Source organism: Punica granatum, chromosome 2, assembly GCF_007655135.1.
Source record: "Punica granatum isolate Tunisia-2019 chromosome 2, ASM765513v2, whole genome shotgun sequence".
NCBI classification, from domain to species: domain Eukaryota; kingdom Viridiplantae; phylum Streptophyta; class Magnoliopsida; order Myrtales; family Lythraceae; genus Punica; species Punica granatum.
In genome coordinates, this window is record NC_045128.1 from 33374329 (window position 1) to 33388397 (window position 14069).

Genomic DNA, 14069 nt, shown 5'->3' on the forward strand with positions numbered 1-14069 from the left:
AAAGAGTAAAACAATTTTTTTCTTCTTTTTTACAATTAAAAATTATAGGACCATAATAGAGACTCGATGAAAGACCAACAATTGAAGTTTCTAGCCTCTCATTTCCTTGCTTGAGCCTTTGTTTAACATGGTGCCCATATGGTGAAAATTAAATCCACTTTAGAGATCCATAGAATCTCTCCCGATGGAGATGGTCCTAGGATTTTTGTCCTTATTTTTTTTATTTCTTAGTTTATTCTATTCGTAATTGGGCCTCCACCCTTTAATCATCGAAAAAAATGATATTAACATAAAAGGTTAACTACTTAAAAAGGCATGATATTTGCTCAAATTCTCAATTCTACCACGACATTTAAAAAATTTGACAGAAAGACATGACCTTTTATTTTAGTCTCAAATATAGCATAACGTTAAATATTTCGTTAATTCTAATGATATTAGTTGACTAGGCATTAATAGTGGCACGTGTCGTCACATTACTTTATGAGTGGACTTTACATTTTTAATTTAATAAAAATAATGTTGAAAATTTTAAAAAAAGGGAAGGGTCGGGTTGAAGATAAGGAGGAAGGGGGCCAAAAGGCCTAAGGCGATTCTAGGTGGTGGGTTCGATTGCGGCCATGGCCCCCTCAGTTGTGGTGGGCTCGATTGCGGCCATCGCCCCCTCAGTCGGGGTCGTCGTCGCCGCCGACCCCGATTGGGGGGGCTGTGGCCGCAATCTAGGCCACCAATTTAAAAAAATATGGGATCCACTAATAGAATAATATGGGGACACGTGACACCATTAATGCCTAATCAGTTAATACCGTTAGAATTGACAGAATATTTAACTGAGTGCTAGATTTGAAATTAAAATGAAATGTCGTGTCTTTTTGTGCTATTTTCGAAAGGTCGTCCTAGAATTGATAATTTGAGCAAAAGTCGTACTTTTTTAGATGATTAGCGAAAAAAAAAGAAAAATACTATAAAAATTGTTCCAAAACGATCAAAGACTATATGTTAATACTGATTACCAATAAACTCAGGTTTTTTTTTTCCTGTTCTTTTTTTGTCAAAAATATCTTGTTAAAAGGCGTCAATTCTGGGTCCACGAGGGATTGCATATATAATTAGATTAGATTAGATATTATATTAATATGAAGGAGACAGGGAAGAAAGGTGGACCAATCAAAGCGGGAGCAGTGGCCTTCCTCAGTAGCTGATGAAACCACATGATCGCCATGTGCTCCCGTGGCCTTTCCGCTCTCCACATCACAGGTGACAGGCCTTTCACCACACACTTCTTATTAAATTTCATCACACTTCACCCCGCCACATCACATTATTTCAGATTTCAGATTTGGTTTACTGCAAGAGGATTGGATTGATGAACCTGGATGATCATGATTCCAGAACAGAAACAATGGCAAAATTTTCGTTTCTTTTGTACACCTCTTGCGAGATTCAATCGGCATAATTGCGCCCGTCCCCTATTAAACTGTTCAGTTGCCATCGAGATATGGTGTTTTATCGGTTTCACACGAGCCTTTGTTTCGGTGGGAAGTTACAGAAGCATGGAATTATAATATTATTACCAGATTCATTAAGAACCTGAAAATGTGAGCACTTTGTTGGGATCAGGTTCGAAAAGTAATTTGTCATTAATAATTATCATTAGAGGGGAGAAGACAAGTGGAGAAATCCTTATCCCTTCCCTGTCTCTCTCTCCCAGTCCCTCCTTAATCTCCTGCACTAATGAACCCATGTTTTTCAACCTTCCAAAGTGTCATTTCTCACTCTCTCTCTCTCTCTCTCTCTCTCTCTCTCTTCTTTTATATATAAAGAGTGTCATTTTTCTCAACAATAATGACATGACAAGACACCCAACACCGTGTAATTACTTCCACTCGGGTGTTTCCCATCACTCTCCAGTAGCACAAGAAACCTTCTGCAACATACATACACATACTTCTTCGCCCAAAATAAGGGGGAAGTATGATTCAGACTTCCCTGAAAGGTGTGATTTGCAGAGGAAGACCTGCTGCTGAAGATTTTGGGAAGCGACAGTAACCTCGTGATGGTCAAAGTAATGGTAAGGATCAAGAACCCTTCTTGGTTTGTTGATCGCATCTGCCTTTAGCAGCCCGTTTTCTTTTCTGTTTCCCTTTTCCTGATATAGCATTCTGTCCCATTAAAGGAATGGTTTTTATGCAGTGTTTGTCTACTCAAAGCTGAAATTGTATTAATCCTTTTCTCTGTTGGGCCTTCCCTTATTGTACTGAAAGATGCAATTTGGGTGCATTTACTGTTGTTGGAATCACCGGAGGCATGAAGAAGCCTTAATTTGAGGAGCACTTATTGTGGCTGTTTTTGCTCACCAGAGGCCCTCTCACTCTGTTTATTATTGTCCTTCAACCACCCTCTTTCCTCAGCACCAAACCGGCAGGCCTTAAATTGGCAAAGCGAAGCTCTTATGGTGTTTTAATTTGCAGCTGAAAGGGGTTTAGTTTTGAGAACTTTTCGAATAGCCAGCGGTGCAGTTTCTTGCAATGTTCGAGTTCGAGAAAGCCCTGATTCTGGTTTTGGTTTGTAATTTGCTAGCTGTGTGTGATGGGTTGTTAAACGGGACGGCCATGTCGCGCCGGAGCTTAACTCATCATCCTCGCCGTGTTTTGCTTGGGACTGGGCCCCCTGCCCCACCCACCCACAATGCTACCCAGAACCGAACCCGAGGCTCATTCAACCAGACCGATTTTGACACCAACATGGTGATCATCCTAGCTGCCCTTCTCTGTGCCCTGATCTGTGCCCTGGGCCTTAACTCGATTGTCCGCTGCGCCATGAGATACGGCCGGAGGTTCCCCTTTGAGACTCCAGAGGGTACCGCCGCGAGACTGGCATCGACCGGCCTCAAGAAGAGTGCACTCCGGAGGATCCCCATGGCCATCTATGGGGCAGCGGAGGTTAGCATCCCAGCCACCGAGTGCCCGATCTGCCTCGGGGAGTTTGTGGAAGGGGACAAGGTCCGGGTTCTGCCTAAATGCCACCATGGTTTCCACGTGAAGTGTATAGACACGTGGCTGCTCTCGCACTCTTCTTGTCCGACGTGCCGGCAATCGTTACTCGACCAAGCGTCGGCTTCCATCTGAATTGGTAAGGTGCTAGTGTTTCAGACTTCAGGAAATATATTTATTAGATCAAGTTGCAGTTTAGGAGTATTATACATTATCATAAATTCATAATTGTGAACGTAGTTGTGCAGACAGAGAAAGTAGTAGCTCCATTCCACTACAGGGACAGAATATACGCGTATGGTTTAAGGAAAAATATGCTGTTCCTCGACAGTCGGTATGATTCACTTCTGAAAATTGGTTGGAAAGAATGCAATTATGCAAGTGCATAAGGTTGTTTTTCTCGATTTGTTCCTTCCTGATGTTTTTATCGCTCAAGATGCTCTAAAACTATCGGATCCGGCTTCTCATTAATCGAAAATTTTAATACTCGGTTCGGGTAAATAACTTTCGCAATCTCTGAAGCTCCTTCCCCGGAATTCTTGCTTGGCATATCCACTGAAGACTGGAGTTGCATTTACACTGGTTATTGTGCCTAAGCGTTTGCTAAGTAATCGAAAAGTCATACATATGCCTGACAAGAGATTAAATTTGGGGTTTTCGCCGGACATTTTCAAGTGATGGGGAATGGAGAAGGAAACAGGGTCATATCAGTGTTGTGGCTCATGGAAATGGAATCTCTGTAATATCTTTCTTAGGCCGAATCTGTATTGCAGAATTTGCTTTTTCCTTGGCATGCTGATGGGAGACAGTAGGGATATTTATAAGCTTTTGATGCCTAGCAACATAAACTAAGTAAAAGCTCTTATCTCCAATTACTCGAAGGAGGTCCGTCGATAGTATAGGAAACTGAAAAGCTAATTAAATGGGTTCAGGTAGTCCCACACGTAAGAATCGGACTTGTAATTTCTAGGTTACAGCAAGAGCGCGTGCCATCGTATTACACTCCATTTATCAAAAGCTCTTATCTTTATTCCCATTGAGCACAAGCTCTTAAGGACACCTTTTCCTCAGTAAACAGAACATCATGTTGCATAAACACAACTTTTAGACAGGAATATTTGCTCATTTTGATAGCTCCGTGGAGAGATTGTTCGCGAGGCAGGAGATCGTCGAGGGAGACACTCCTCGGGTCCCGCCCAGGTACCATTTCTTGATCATCTCAACCACGTTTGCGCACTCCACCGTGATCTTCGATTCCTCTTTCCCCTCGGTCGTGAATGCAATCTGTTCAAGAATCAGCATGAATAAGAGCATCCTGTAGGGGAAATGAAAGCATTAAAAGAAAGCGCGAATTTGTACCTCGACAGTAGGTGAAGCTGCTGGGAAATGGTAAGTGACGACTGAATCTTTCTTGAAGTACTTCGACTGGAAGAACTCCACCACTTTCTCTAAGGCCGCTTCTTCCTCGTCTTCGTATTTGTCGTCTGCAGCGAGCCGATCTCTTACAGCACTCTCGAGCTGCACTCCATACTGGGATCCCTTGATTTCCTTGATCACCACAACCCTCACGAATTTCTCCACCGGCGCTATATAACAATTCAAGAGTTCGCGTGATCAAAATTAATAAACGGAATATTATGAATGCCACAACTAGGAAATAGTTCAAATGGAGGGCTACCAGAAATAAGGGCCTCAAAGAAATCATCGTCTTCAGCCAAGGCATTCCCGGGCTTGCCCTTCCATTGCTGCAGATGTCCCACGACCTCGGGTTCCAAGTATACCCCGATAGCTGTGAACTTGATCTGCAGGAAGTGGATCTCGATGTCGGTAATTCCTATTCATGTCACGGGAAGACGATCAATACCGCAGTCAAATTTCGAACTCCACAAGAAAATTTACAGGAGGCAAGCAGAAATGCAGAGGACAGGACAAAAATAAGAGCACACCATGACCAAACAGAGTCAGAGGCTTTGCGGTTGCGATCTGAGGAGGGAAAGGAATTCCATCCACCATAACCATCTCAGAACCCACTGCACATAATCCCCAGAAAACACATTAAATTTCCATGAACACAACAACAGGACAAGAGCTCAAAGCTTATGTTTGGAAATTTCGATGCATATCATCAGAGTGCAACTTACTGGTCCTTTGTTTCAAGTATATATGATATGATGTGATATGAAGGTTTTGTGATGGAGGATGAAGAAATGGAAAGCTCAGGGCAAATTCTGGGTTGCAGAGGGAATTGGGACTAAGAGGAGCGTGAGGAATTTAATGGATTTATAAGAGCAAATTCAAGGTTGGGTGGCGCTCGTGGTAGCTAAGCTATATCTCCCATGGTGGTAGGTGGAGGGAGCTGCTAATGAGGCTTGTGATCCCATCATCTCTTCTTCTCCAATCACCCCACCCACGTGATCTATTCTCTTATTAATTCCCTTGATTTAGTTGCTAATCACACCTTAAACCCTTCGATCACAAAGATATCATGCCTGACACGGCGTCCCCGAGTAGAGGTCGTGCATGCTTCTGTCATGAATGACTGCACATACGACGGTGCACCACCAAGAATGTGACTTTCTCTACCGTCTTAGGTTTCGAATGGTTTCTTATCTAATGGTGCAGGAATGTTGATTATTGTGGAAAATAACTGTAATTCGCTTATCAACAACAATATCAATCGTCACTCTCGATATCTCTGTCCTAAAAGAACCCTTCGTATGCGCATATCAAGTACAATTTACACCCAGAAGCCATTCCCATCATCATCGCAATATTCTTTAACTTAATATGAAATTTAAGTAATTTTTGTTTAAGGAGTAGAATAAAGTGAAGTTAACATTATAAGACACAACATCATCATCGGTCAATGTTAATGGGATCTCAGCGAGGTTTGAATCGAGGCTGTGCAGCTACCCACGTGTGCCAAATTCTCTATCCACCACTCAATTTACCTACCCGTTTTCAGCTGACGCATCTTTCATACAGAAACATACGGAATATACAATTTTTTGAGAAACTCATAAAGCCACGGAAGCTCAAAGGAATTCATGCCTACGAATTTTATTCAAGAATTTCTCTTACATATGCTATATTCCGAACCTAAATTAGTATAAAAATCCCGAATGGATAAAATTGAAAGGGGTGGGATGGAGAGTACAACTTTTGAATATTTCTAAGTCGATAAATACACGTAGCTAGGTTAAAGAAATCTACTATATGAATGTGACGAGTAACGAATCAGAATCCAATTTATTTAGTTAGGAGATGGGGAGATGGTACGTGCTTTATCGGATGTTATGGACTGAATTAATGGTAAAGTATGAGACATATCGAATATTGATTAGATGGGCAATTGGTACATGGTTTATAGACTAAATGGGTTTTCTTACCTAATAGCCTAGTCTTTTTGTTAATCGCTCTCACATTTAGTTTATAACAATTGATATCAGAACCAATCTCGGATGGATTGGGAGTGCTGGCCATGACCAACGCGCCGTGAATGATAGGGATGTTGGTCTTTAGGGGAGGACGGTTTTGAACCAATTATTGCAAGGTATGAGATATATCCTACATCGATTATACAAGTAATTGACGTGACATTTATAAAAAAATTCTATAATACATACGATTAAAAAGCATGTATGGTGCATACATATATTCAGTTGAAAATTTTCAATTAATTTACTTAGAATTCAAGTAAATTACGTAAATTCAGCAAAAACAAAAGTAAATTATGTAAAAAAAATAAATTACTTGACCTCAAATAATTTACATGAAAAAAATACGATTAATTTACTTGTATGTACAATATAAATAATTTCAACTCAATGTTTGATATATCAACCCGACATTTATACACTAAACGACTTTCCTATTAATAGATTAATTTGTAGGGTTGAATTCTCTCGTCCAGTCTATAATAATAATTGGCAGATTAATTTTCATGATCCAATAGATATATGGAGGCAACTTACTGACGGTTGCCTATGCACGGAACGTTCCACCGGTGAAGATCAAACTGAAGAACTCTTGATTCCGAATCGACAATATAAGCCACCGCATTAAACCTCCTTCCTCGGAGTTGATAATTATTGTTATGTAAAAGCTTTGAGAGAATTGGCCCGGTGGTCATGCCAATGCTTCACACTAGCTTCGTTCCAATAATAGATTTCGTCTCTTCCAGTGAGATACCATTGATAATAATGGTCCGTCCAGCAAGATTAACTGAGCTGACAAGGCTCAAGAAGCCTGACAGAATCAAAAGTACCAGAAATTCATAGGACTTAATTAGCAACAATGTTGATAAAATCAACATTAATGAACTTATTCAAATTTGATAAGCTTGTACGTATATAGGAGCAAAGAGCAAGTCTCTGTCTCTTCTCCTCAAGACATGGCAAGATTACATACGCAGGCAGCTCCTCAGGAAGTATCAGCTAAATCCTGCTTTGATTCTTCTACATTTAACTCAAACTCAATATGTCCAAACACGAGAAACAACTCTTGTCGAGCGAAGCATCCAATCGAGCAGTACAGAAAATTAATCACTTTTCGAATCGTCTTTTACAATAGGAAAATCAGGCAAAACAAATACATCGGCTTCAATCTTTTGCACGCAATCGAAACTTAGACATCCCCACGTTCTTCTATAAAAGCATGCATGAGGGCAGCATGTGGAATTCAGTTAAGCACAAGAAGATGAGCAATAACAGCGCCTTATTTCCTACTGACCCCTTTGGTCATTCTTGTCGGGTGCCTCAACTCAGGGCCTCACGTCTTTCGGGCTACAAGAACCTCCCGCCCAGTTCCCTCGGGTTACCGTTTCTCGGGGGGGGGGGGGGACCAGACCAGGGAATGGATCAAAGAACAGATCTGGAAGCACGGGGCCGTCTTCAAGACCTCTCTGATAGGCTCAAACGCCGTCTTCTTGATGGGCCAGGCTAGGAACAAATTCATGTTCAGCGGGAGTGACAATGGGATCTTGAGCAGTCAAGTAGCCACTTTTAGAGCCATAGTTGGGAGCCACAGCATCTTCGAGGTCCCAGGACCGAGGCATAGGCTCGTCTGTGGTGCTTTCATGAGCTTTTTGAAACTTGAAAGCGTCAAAAAGTTCGTCGGAGAATGGATGCAGTTATTCAACAACAGCTGTTACAAGTCATGAGTCTTTCAGTATTCTATACTGTTCCCTTCATCGTTCTTCGTTTTCGTTACAAGATCAAGTAAATTCTTCTTGAAATTTCATTCTTCTTCTTTTAGTATAACAAGAAGAAAAAAAGAAAATATCTGGTCTCTGAAAATCGAAAGAAAAGATCGCAGAAAGCATGTTCTCATGTTAGACTAAAAAAAAAACGAAAACTTCGAGTAAAATGCTCTCCATTTTTCCTTCCAAGATGCTCACATATGATTCTAATGCAGGAAATTGAAGGCAAGGACTCAGTGCAGATTGTGCCCTTAATGAAGAAGATCACCTTCAAGGTAACTTGCAGCTTACTCTTCGGACTGCCTGAAGGGAAAGAGAAAGATGCCCTCTTTGAAGACTTCACTATCGCAATCAGAGGCTTATGGGCGATTCCCCTGAGCTTACGAGGCACAACTTATAACCAAGCACTGCGGGCACGCAACCGTATATCGACCTTGTTCTTGGATCTCATTCGTTGGAGGAGGAAGCAATTGGAAGAAGGGTCCGGAAGGTACAGGGAGGACGTGATCTCGAGTCTGCTTAAACTGAGAGATGAAAATGGCAAGGAACTTCTAGAAGAAGAGATCGTTGATAACATGATCACGTAGGTAATTGGGAGCCACGACACGTTGACTGTCCTCTCCAGCCTTCACATCAGGCACCTTGCTAGGGACAGCGATGTTTCAAGCAAGGTCTACGAAGGTAACTTCTTCGTTTTCATTTCCCGGTTTTTGTTTGATCCTTGTCTTCCAGGTTGACGTATGCTGTACCTTGTGGCTGAGCAAATGAGAGCTCTGGAGGCTAGAAAAGGGAGGCGAGGAGACAATTTTATTACTCGGAGTGAGGTTCAAATGATGAAGTACACATGGAGAGTGGCTCTGGAGATTATGAGGATAGAATGGCAACTTTAAATGTGCTTCTAGAGAGACCAACTTTCAGGGCTTTGACATCCCAAAAGGTTGGCAGGTACGCATTCATTCCTCGCTCCCAGCACCTCCCCGAGGTATCCATCTCAGTAAGAACATTGGGGAGCATTGGTGTAGTAAAAGCGATTCATTACTGGAAATGATTTAATCATGTCTAACTTCAAAATGCTGTGTGTACTGTCAGGTGTTCTGGATGGCTTGGCCCACAAACATGGACAAGAATATATTCCAAGACCCGGAGAAGTTCGATCCGGCCAGATTCGAGGACCAGTCTAAGCTGTTGCCTCCATTCACCTACATTCTGTTCGGCGCAGGGCCACGAGTGTGCCTGGGATCTGAGTTTGCAAGGGTCGGGGTGCTGCTTCTGATCCGCCATCTGATAACAAAGTACCGATGGACAGAGATGTTTCCTGGAGAGCCAATAAGCCGGGACCCCATGCTGTACCCGGCAACGGGCCTTCCCATGAAGCTTCATCCGAGAAACTAGAGGAGCCTCGAACCATAATAAAGCAAGCCCACTGCAGTAGTGGGTCAGTAGAACGGGCCATGGGGTGGCAAATAAAGTACTGTTTGTAATTATCTTAGTAATTCCAGTGGCGCGAACTCTGTTACAATAAGTTTGTATCCCTATCCATTAACTGCCCGAATAAGATCATTATTCATCGTATGAGGTCTATGCTTGAACATCACAATTGACACAACCGAAATGACACCTCGCTGAAGGCCTTATAGTACTTTCAATATGGTGCGATGACATTAATCAACAGATGATAACCATATTGCACTTGGTTTATCAATTGGAGTAAATTAATTTTCATGATTCAATTGATAGCAACTTATTGATGTCGTTTATGCTATCAAATTTTCATTGTGACCAGTTCTTATATATAGATTTTGAGAAAAGATGGACCTGCCAGGTTTAGATAACAACATATAATGCAAAAAGAAGGAAAAAAAATTGCCAGGAAGAGCCATTTAATCTTTCGTCTGAGAACGATATAAATGAACATTCTTGAGACGACTGATCCCAGGGATGGACCGACGAGGGTTGGAGGTGGTAGTCGCCCTCCAAAAATTTTGACGTTATATGAAAAGTTATAATTTTTTTTTCCAATTTTAATCAAATTATTTATATTTGTCCCTTATAACTCGGCAAAGTTACTTTCCCTTTGGCCCCTCCTAAGGACTCGCCCCTCCTCGACCAAAATCCTGGATATGATCCGGTGATCACCCCGATGCTTTACCATAGCTTCATTCCAGTAATAGCTAGCTAGATTGTCTCTTCCATTGAGACATCATGGATGGTGGTCAGTCCAGCAAGACTAAAACTAAATAAGCTAAATACAAAGCAGCTGCAACGAGCCCTCAGACAAAAACAAAAGTACAGAAATTTATTGCATTTTAATTTGCAAAAAGAGATTAATAGAAAAACAACATCGATGAACTAAATGAAATCAAATATATATACATACATATATATATATATGCTTGACGAGGGCAAGTCACTATCCCTTTTTCACAAGACATGTAGAAGAATGCATATGCAAGCTGCAGATCTTCTCCTCTCTGAATCTTCTCCATTTCAACTTTTGTTATCTGGTGAAGCGATCCAGCCAGACAATACAGAAAAATTAATCACTTTGGGGTTATCTTTTACGCGATAGCCAAAACAGGCAAAACAAACACCTAATTTTAAGAAGGGATTTTTACTCCATATTTCCCATGGTTTTACATTTCTTTCAAATCTATCATATGCTTTTAAAATGATCTAAAATTTCTCATGGTTTATATTTTTTTTCAAATATATCCCAGCGTTAAATTTTCCATTAATTAAACGTAAATATGCTCCAAATCTATCTCATGATTTTAATTTTATTCTTAAATCTATCCCAGGTAAAAGAGCCACAGTGGCAAGAACGTTAAATGTTGTCAGAGATATAACGGCGAGATAGATTTGGAAAAAAAAATGTAAACCATGAGATATTTTAGATCATTTTTAAAGTATATGATAGATTTGAAAAAAAATTGAAGATATATAGGGTAATTTGCCCTTTTAAGAATACTTTACTTTTTTTGTAGGAAATCATCCATGTTGTTTTCATATGGGCAGTCGGGATTTATTCATCCTTACTTCTATATAAGAATAAGGGAGTGCAGCATATAGCTTTCAGCCAAGCATCAGAAGATGGATATAAAGTCACCGAACCTAATTTCCTACTGACGTTTTTAGTCTTTTTTTTTTTTTTGGTGCTTCAAATTCAGGGCCTCGCTTCTTCTATGCTACAGAACCTCCCGCCCAGTACCGTTTCAGGGGGGAGATCCTAAGCTTCCTACAGGCACAGAAACAGGACCAGACCTGGGAGTGGATCCAAGCCCCGATGCGGAAGCATGGCCAGTCTTCAAAACCTCTCTGATGGGCTCAGATGCCGTGTTCTTGACGTGCCAAGCCGGGAACAAATTCTTGTTCAGCAGGAGCGATAGTGGGATCTCGACTACTCAAGTAACCACTGCTAAAGACATACTTGGGAGCCACAGCATCTTTGAGCTCTCAGGGTCTAGGCGTAGGCTACTTCGCGGTCCGATCATGAGCTTTTTAAAACCATAAAGCATCCAAAAGTTCGTTGGGGAAATGGATGCAGTGATTCGACAACAGCTGTTGCAGGTCACGAGTGTTTTTGACTTATATTATTCACTTCATCATTCATCTTCATTGGAGATTTAAGTAAATTCTGCTCGGAATTTCATTCTTAGAAGACACACAGTCTCCGGAAACCGAAAGGAAACATGGTAGAGAGCATATTTCCATACAGTTAAAAAAAATGAAAACTAAATGAATGCTCTCCAAGTTTCTTCCAAAATTCTCAGATTTGACCCCGACATGGGAATTTGAAGGCAAGGGATTCGGTGCAGATTGTGCCCTTAATGAAGAAGATCACCTTCAAGGTAACTTGCAGCTTACTCTTCGGACTGCCTGAAGGGAAAGAAAAAGATACCCTTTTTGAAGACTTCACCATCGCCCTCAGCGGCATATGGGCTATCCCCCTGAACTTGAGGGGCATAACTTATGACTGAGCAGAGCAGGCACGGGACCAGATATCCAACTTGCTCGTGGATCTCACCTGTCGAAGGACGAAGTAATCGGAAGAAGGGTCGGGGAGAGACAGGGAGGACGTGATCTCAAGTTTGCTTAGACTAAGAGATGAAAACGGCACGGAACTTCTAGAAGAAGAGATTGTGATAACTTGATCACATTGATAATAGCAAGCCACGACACAACGACCGTCCTACTCAGCCTTCTAATCAGACTCCTCCACACGGATACTGATGTTTGAAGCAAGGTCTATGAAAGTAACTTCTTCCTTTTCCTTTCCCGGTTTTCGTTTGATTTGTGTCTTCCTGATTGATGTATGCCGAGCCTTCTGGCAGAGCAAATGAGAGCTCTGGAGGCTAGAGAAGGGAGAAAAGGAGACAAAAACCTTATTACTTGGAGGGAGGTTCAAATGATAAAGTACACATGGAGAGTGGCTCAAGAGGTGATGACGATAAATCCTCCTGTTTTTGGCAACTTCAAATGTGCTTGCAGAGACACCACCTTTCAAGGCTTTGACATCCACAAAGGTTGGCAGTTAAGTATACATTCCCTGCTTCCGATTGACACCTCCCCGATTATCAGTTTCAGTAAGAACATCTGGAAGCATTGGCATAGTAAAAACAAAGACCGATTACCGGAAAAGATCGAATCATGCATAACTGCCTAAGGGCCTGTTTGGATTGTGGATGCAATTTTAAAATCACAATTCTAATTTAACCCTACCCATTACAAAACAAAATAATTCATACAAAGTCAAAGAGTGGGCCCCATTTATACTACTTTTTTCCACAACAAAATAATATAACTCATACAAAGTCAAAGGATGGGCCCCATTTATTCTACTCAAAATCAAAATCAAAATCTGATTTTAAAATCCTACTATGAAACCAAACGCAACCTTATACTTTGGAATTTTGAGCTGTACTCGAGTGAGTTCTAACTTCAGAATGCTTGACTGTCAGGTGTTTTGGATGTCTTCCAGTAAGCACATGGACTAGAATATATTCCAAGAGCCAGAGAAGTTTGATCCTGCAAGATTTGAGGGCCGTCTAAGCTGTTGCCTCGATACACCTACATTCCATTCGGTGCTGGCCCATGGATCTGCCTTGGAGCTGAGTTTGCTAGGATCGAAGTGCTGCTTCTGCTCCACCATCTGATAACAAGGTACGAATGGACAGAGATGGTTCCTGGAGAGCCGATATGCCAGAACCCCATGCCGACCCAGGCGATGGGCCTACATGTAAAGCTTCACCCAGTTGATCTAATGGAGAACTGGTCTCGTGTGGCTAATAAGTACTTGTAGACTTGTAGTTCTCTTCTTTTTTTTTTTTTTTCCCTCTTCTTCTCTTTATAACTAGTCATGTGACGCACAGACGTCCGCATTTTTAAATATTTAGTATGTTCACTGAAAAAAATTAGTAGTTCTTTTATAAATTAAATTCAAAATGTTCTTAATAATACTAAATGGATGGAATACATAAAATTAAATAAGAAGATTGAGAGATATATTATCAACATTACGGCTTAAATTACGAATTTTTGAAAGATATGATATATATGTACTTAAAGATGTATACTTTTAAGAAAGAAATATTTTTTCAAATAGTTTTGTATTTGTGGTAGCAAAAAAACTAAAAATATTCTAGTTTTTGTTTTATTCATTTCAAAGTCAAAATTAATGATATGCGATACAGATAAATATTTGAAATTTTTTTTTAAAAAAAGAATAATGCTTAGTTTAGAAATTAGATGTTCATAATAATGAAATTGTAATTAAAATTAATTAACTATATATATATCGGTAAAGAGGAAGAATCTAATATAAGAATTGCTTTCCAAAATATAATGTTAAGTGATATTTAGAAAACGATTAATGATAC

General features: G+C 40.7%; 2 protein-coding genes and 2 pseudogenes across 3 annotated transcripts; 3 read left to right on the forward strand and 1 right to left on the reverse strand.

The window, feature by feature from the left end:
• Positions 1-1765: 1765 nt before the first annotated feature.
• On the forward strand, positions 1766-3397 carry LOC116196657 (RING-H2 finger protein ATL72-like). Of its 2 annotated transcripts, none has more exons than XM_031526507.1 (2): positions 1766-2071; positions 2194-3397. In XM_031526507.1, exon 2 carries the CDS (start codon positions 2529-2531, stop codon positions 3126-3128), a length of 600 nt encoding a protein of 199 aa, XP_031382367.1. In that variant the 5' UTR covers positions 1766-2071; positions 2194-2528; the 3' UTR covers positions 3129-3397. The 2 variants fall into 2 exon arrangements, with proteins under 2 accessions (XP_031382367.1, XP_031382368.1); XM_031526508.1 differs by having other exon boundaries at positions 1776-2071; positions 2581-3397.
• Positions 3398-3842: 445 nt separating this feature from the next.
• LOC116196656 (probable chalcone--flavonone isomerase 3) lies at positions 3843-5383 on the reverse strand. Its single transcript, XM_031526505.1, has 5 exons — positions 5135-5383; positions 4940-5023; positions 4672-4827; positions 4353-4579; positions 3843-4277 (listed from the first exon to the last, which is right to left on the reverse strand). Coding segments are annotated over exons 1-5 (630 nt in total). The 5' UTR covers positions 5136-5383; the 3' UTR covers positions 3843-4115.
• Positions 5384-7195: 1812 nt separating this feature from the next.
• On the forward strand, positions 7196-9737 carry LOC116193889 (annotated as a pseudogene).
• Positions 9738-11308: 1571 nt separating this feature from the next.
• On the forward strand, positions 11309-13706 carry LOC116193890 (annotated as a pseudogene).
• The last annotated feature ends 363 nt before the right edge of the window (positions 13707-14069 follow it).

What these genes read in the sequence shown, in the direction of transcription:
- LOC116196656 (XM_031526505.1), bottom strand. An exon ending in TCTGACTCTGTTTGGTCATG is followed by an intron (nt 4,828 to 4,939) that starts GTGTGCTCTTAT and finishes TGACATGAATAG; the next exon opens with GAATTACCGACATCGAGATC. An exon ending in CTTTGAGGCCCTTATTTCTG is followed by an intron (nt 4,580 to 4,671) that starts GTAGCCCTCCAT and finishes ATTGTTATATAG; the next exon opens with CGCCGGTGGAGAAATTCGTG.
- LOC116196657 (XM_031526507.1), top strand. Translation starts at nt 2,529, where the DNA reads ATGTTCGAGTTCGAGAAAGCCCTGATTCTGGTTTTGGTTTGTAATTTG.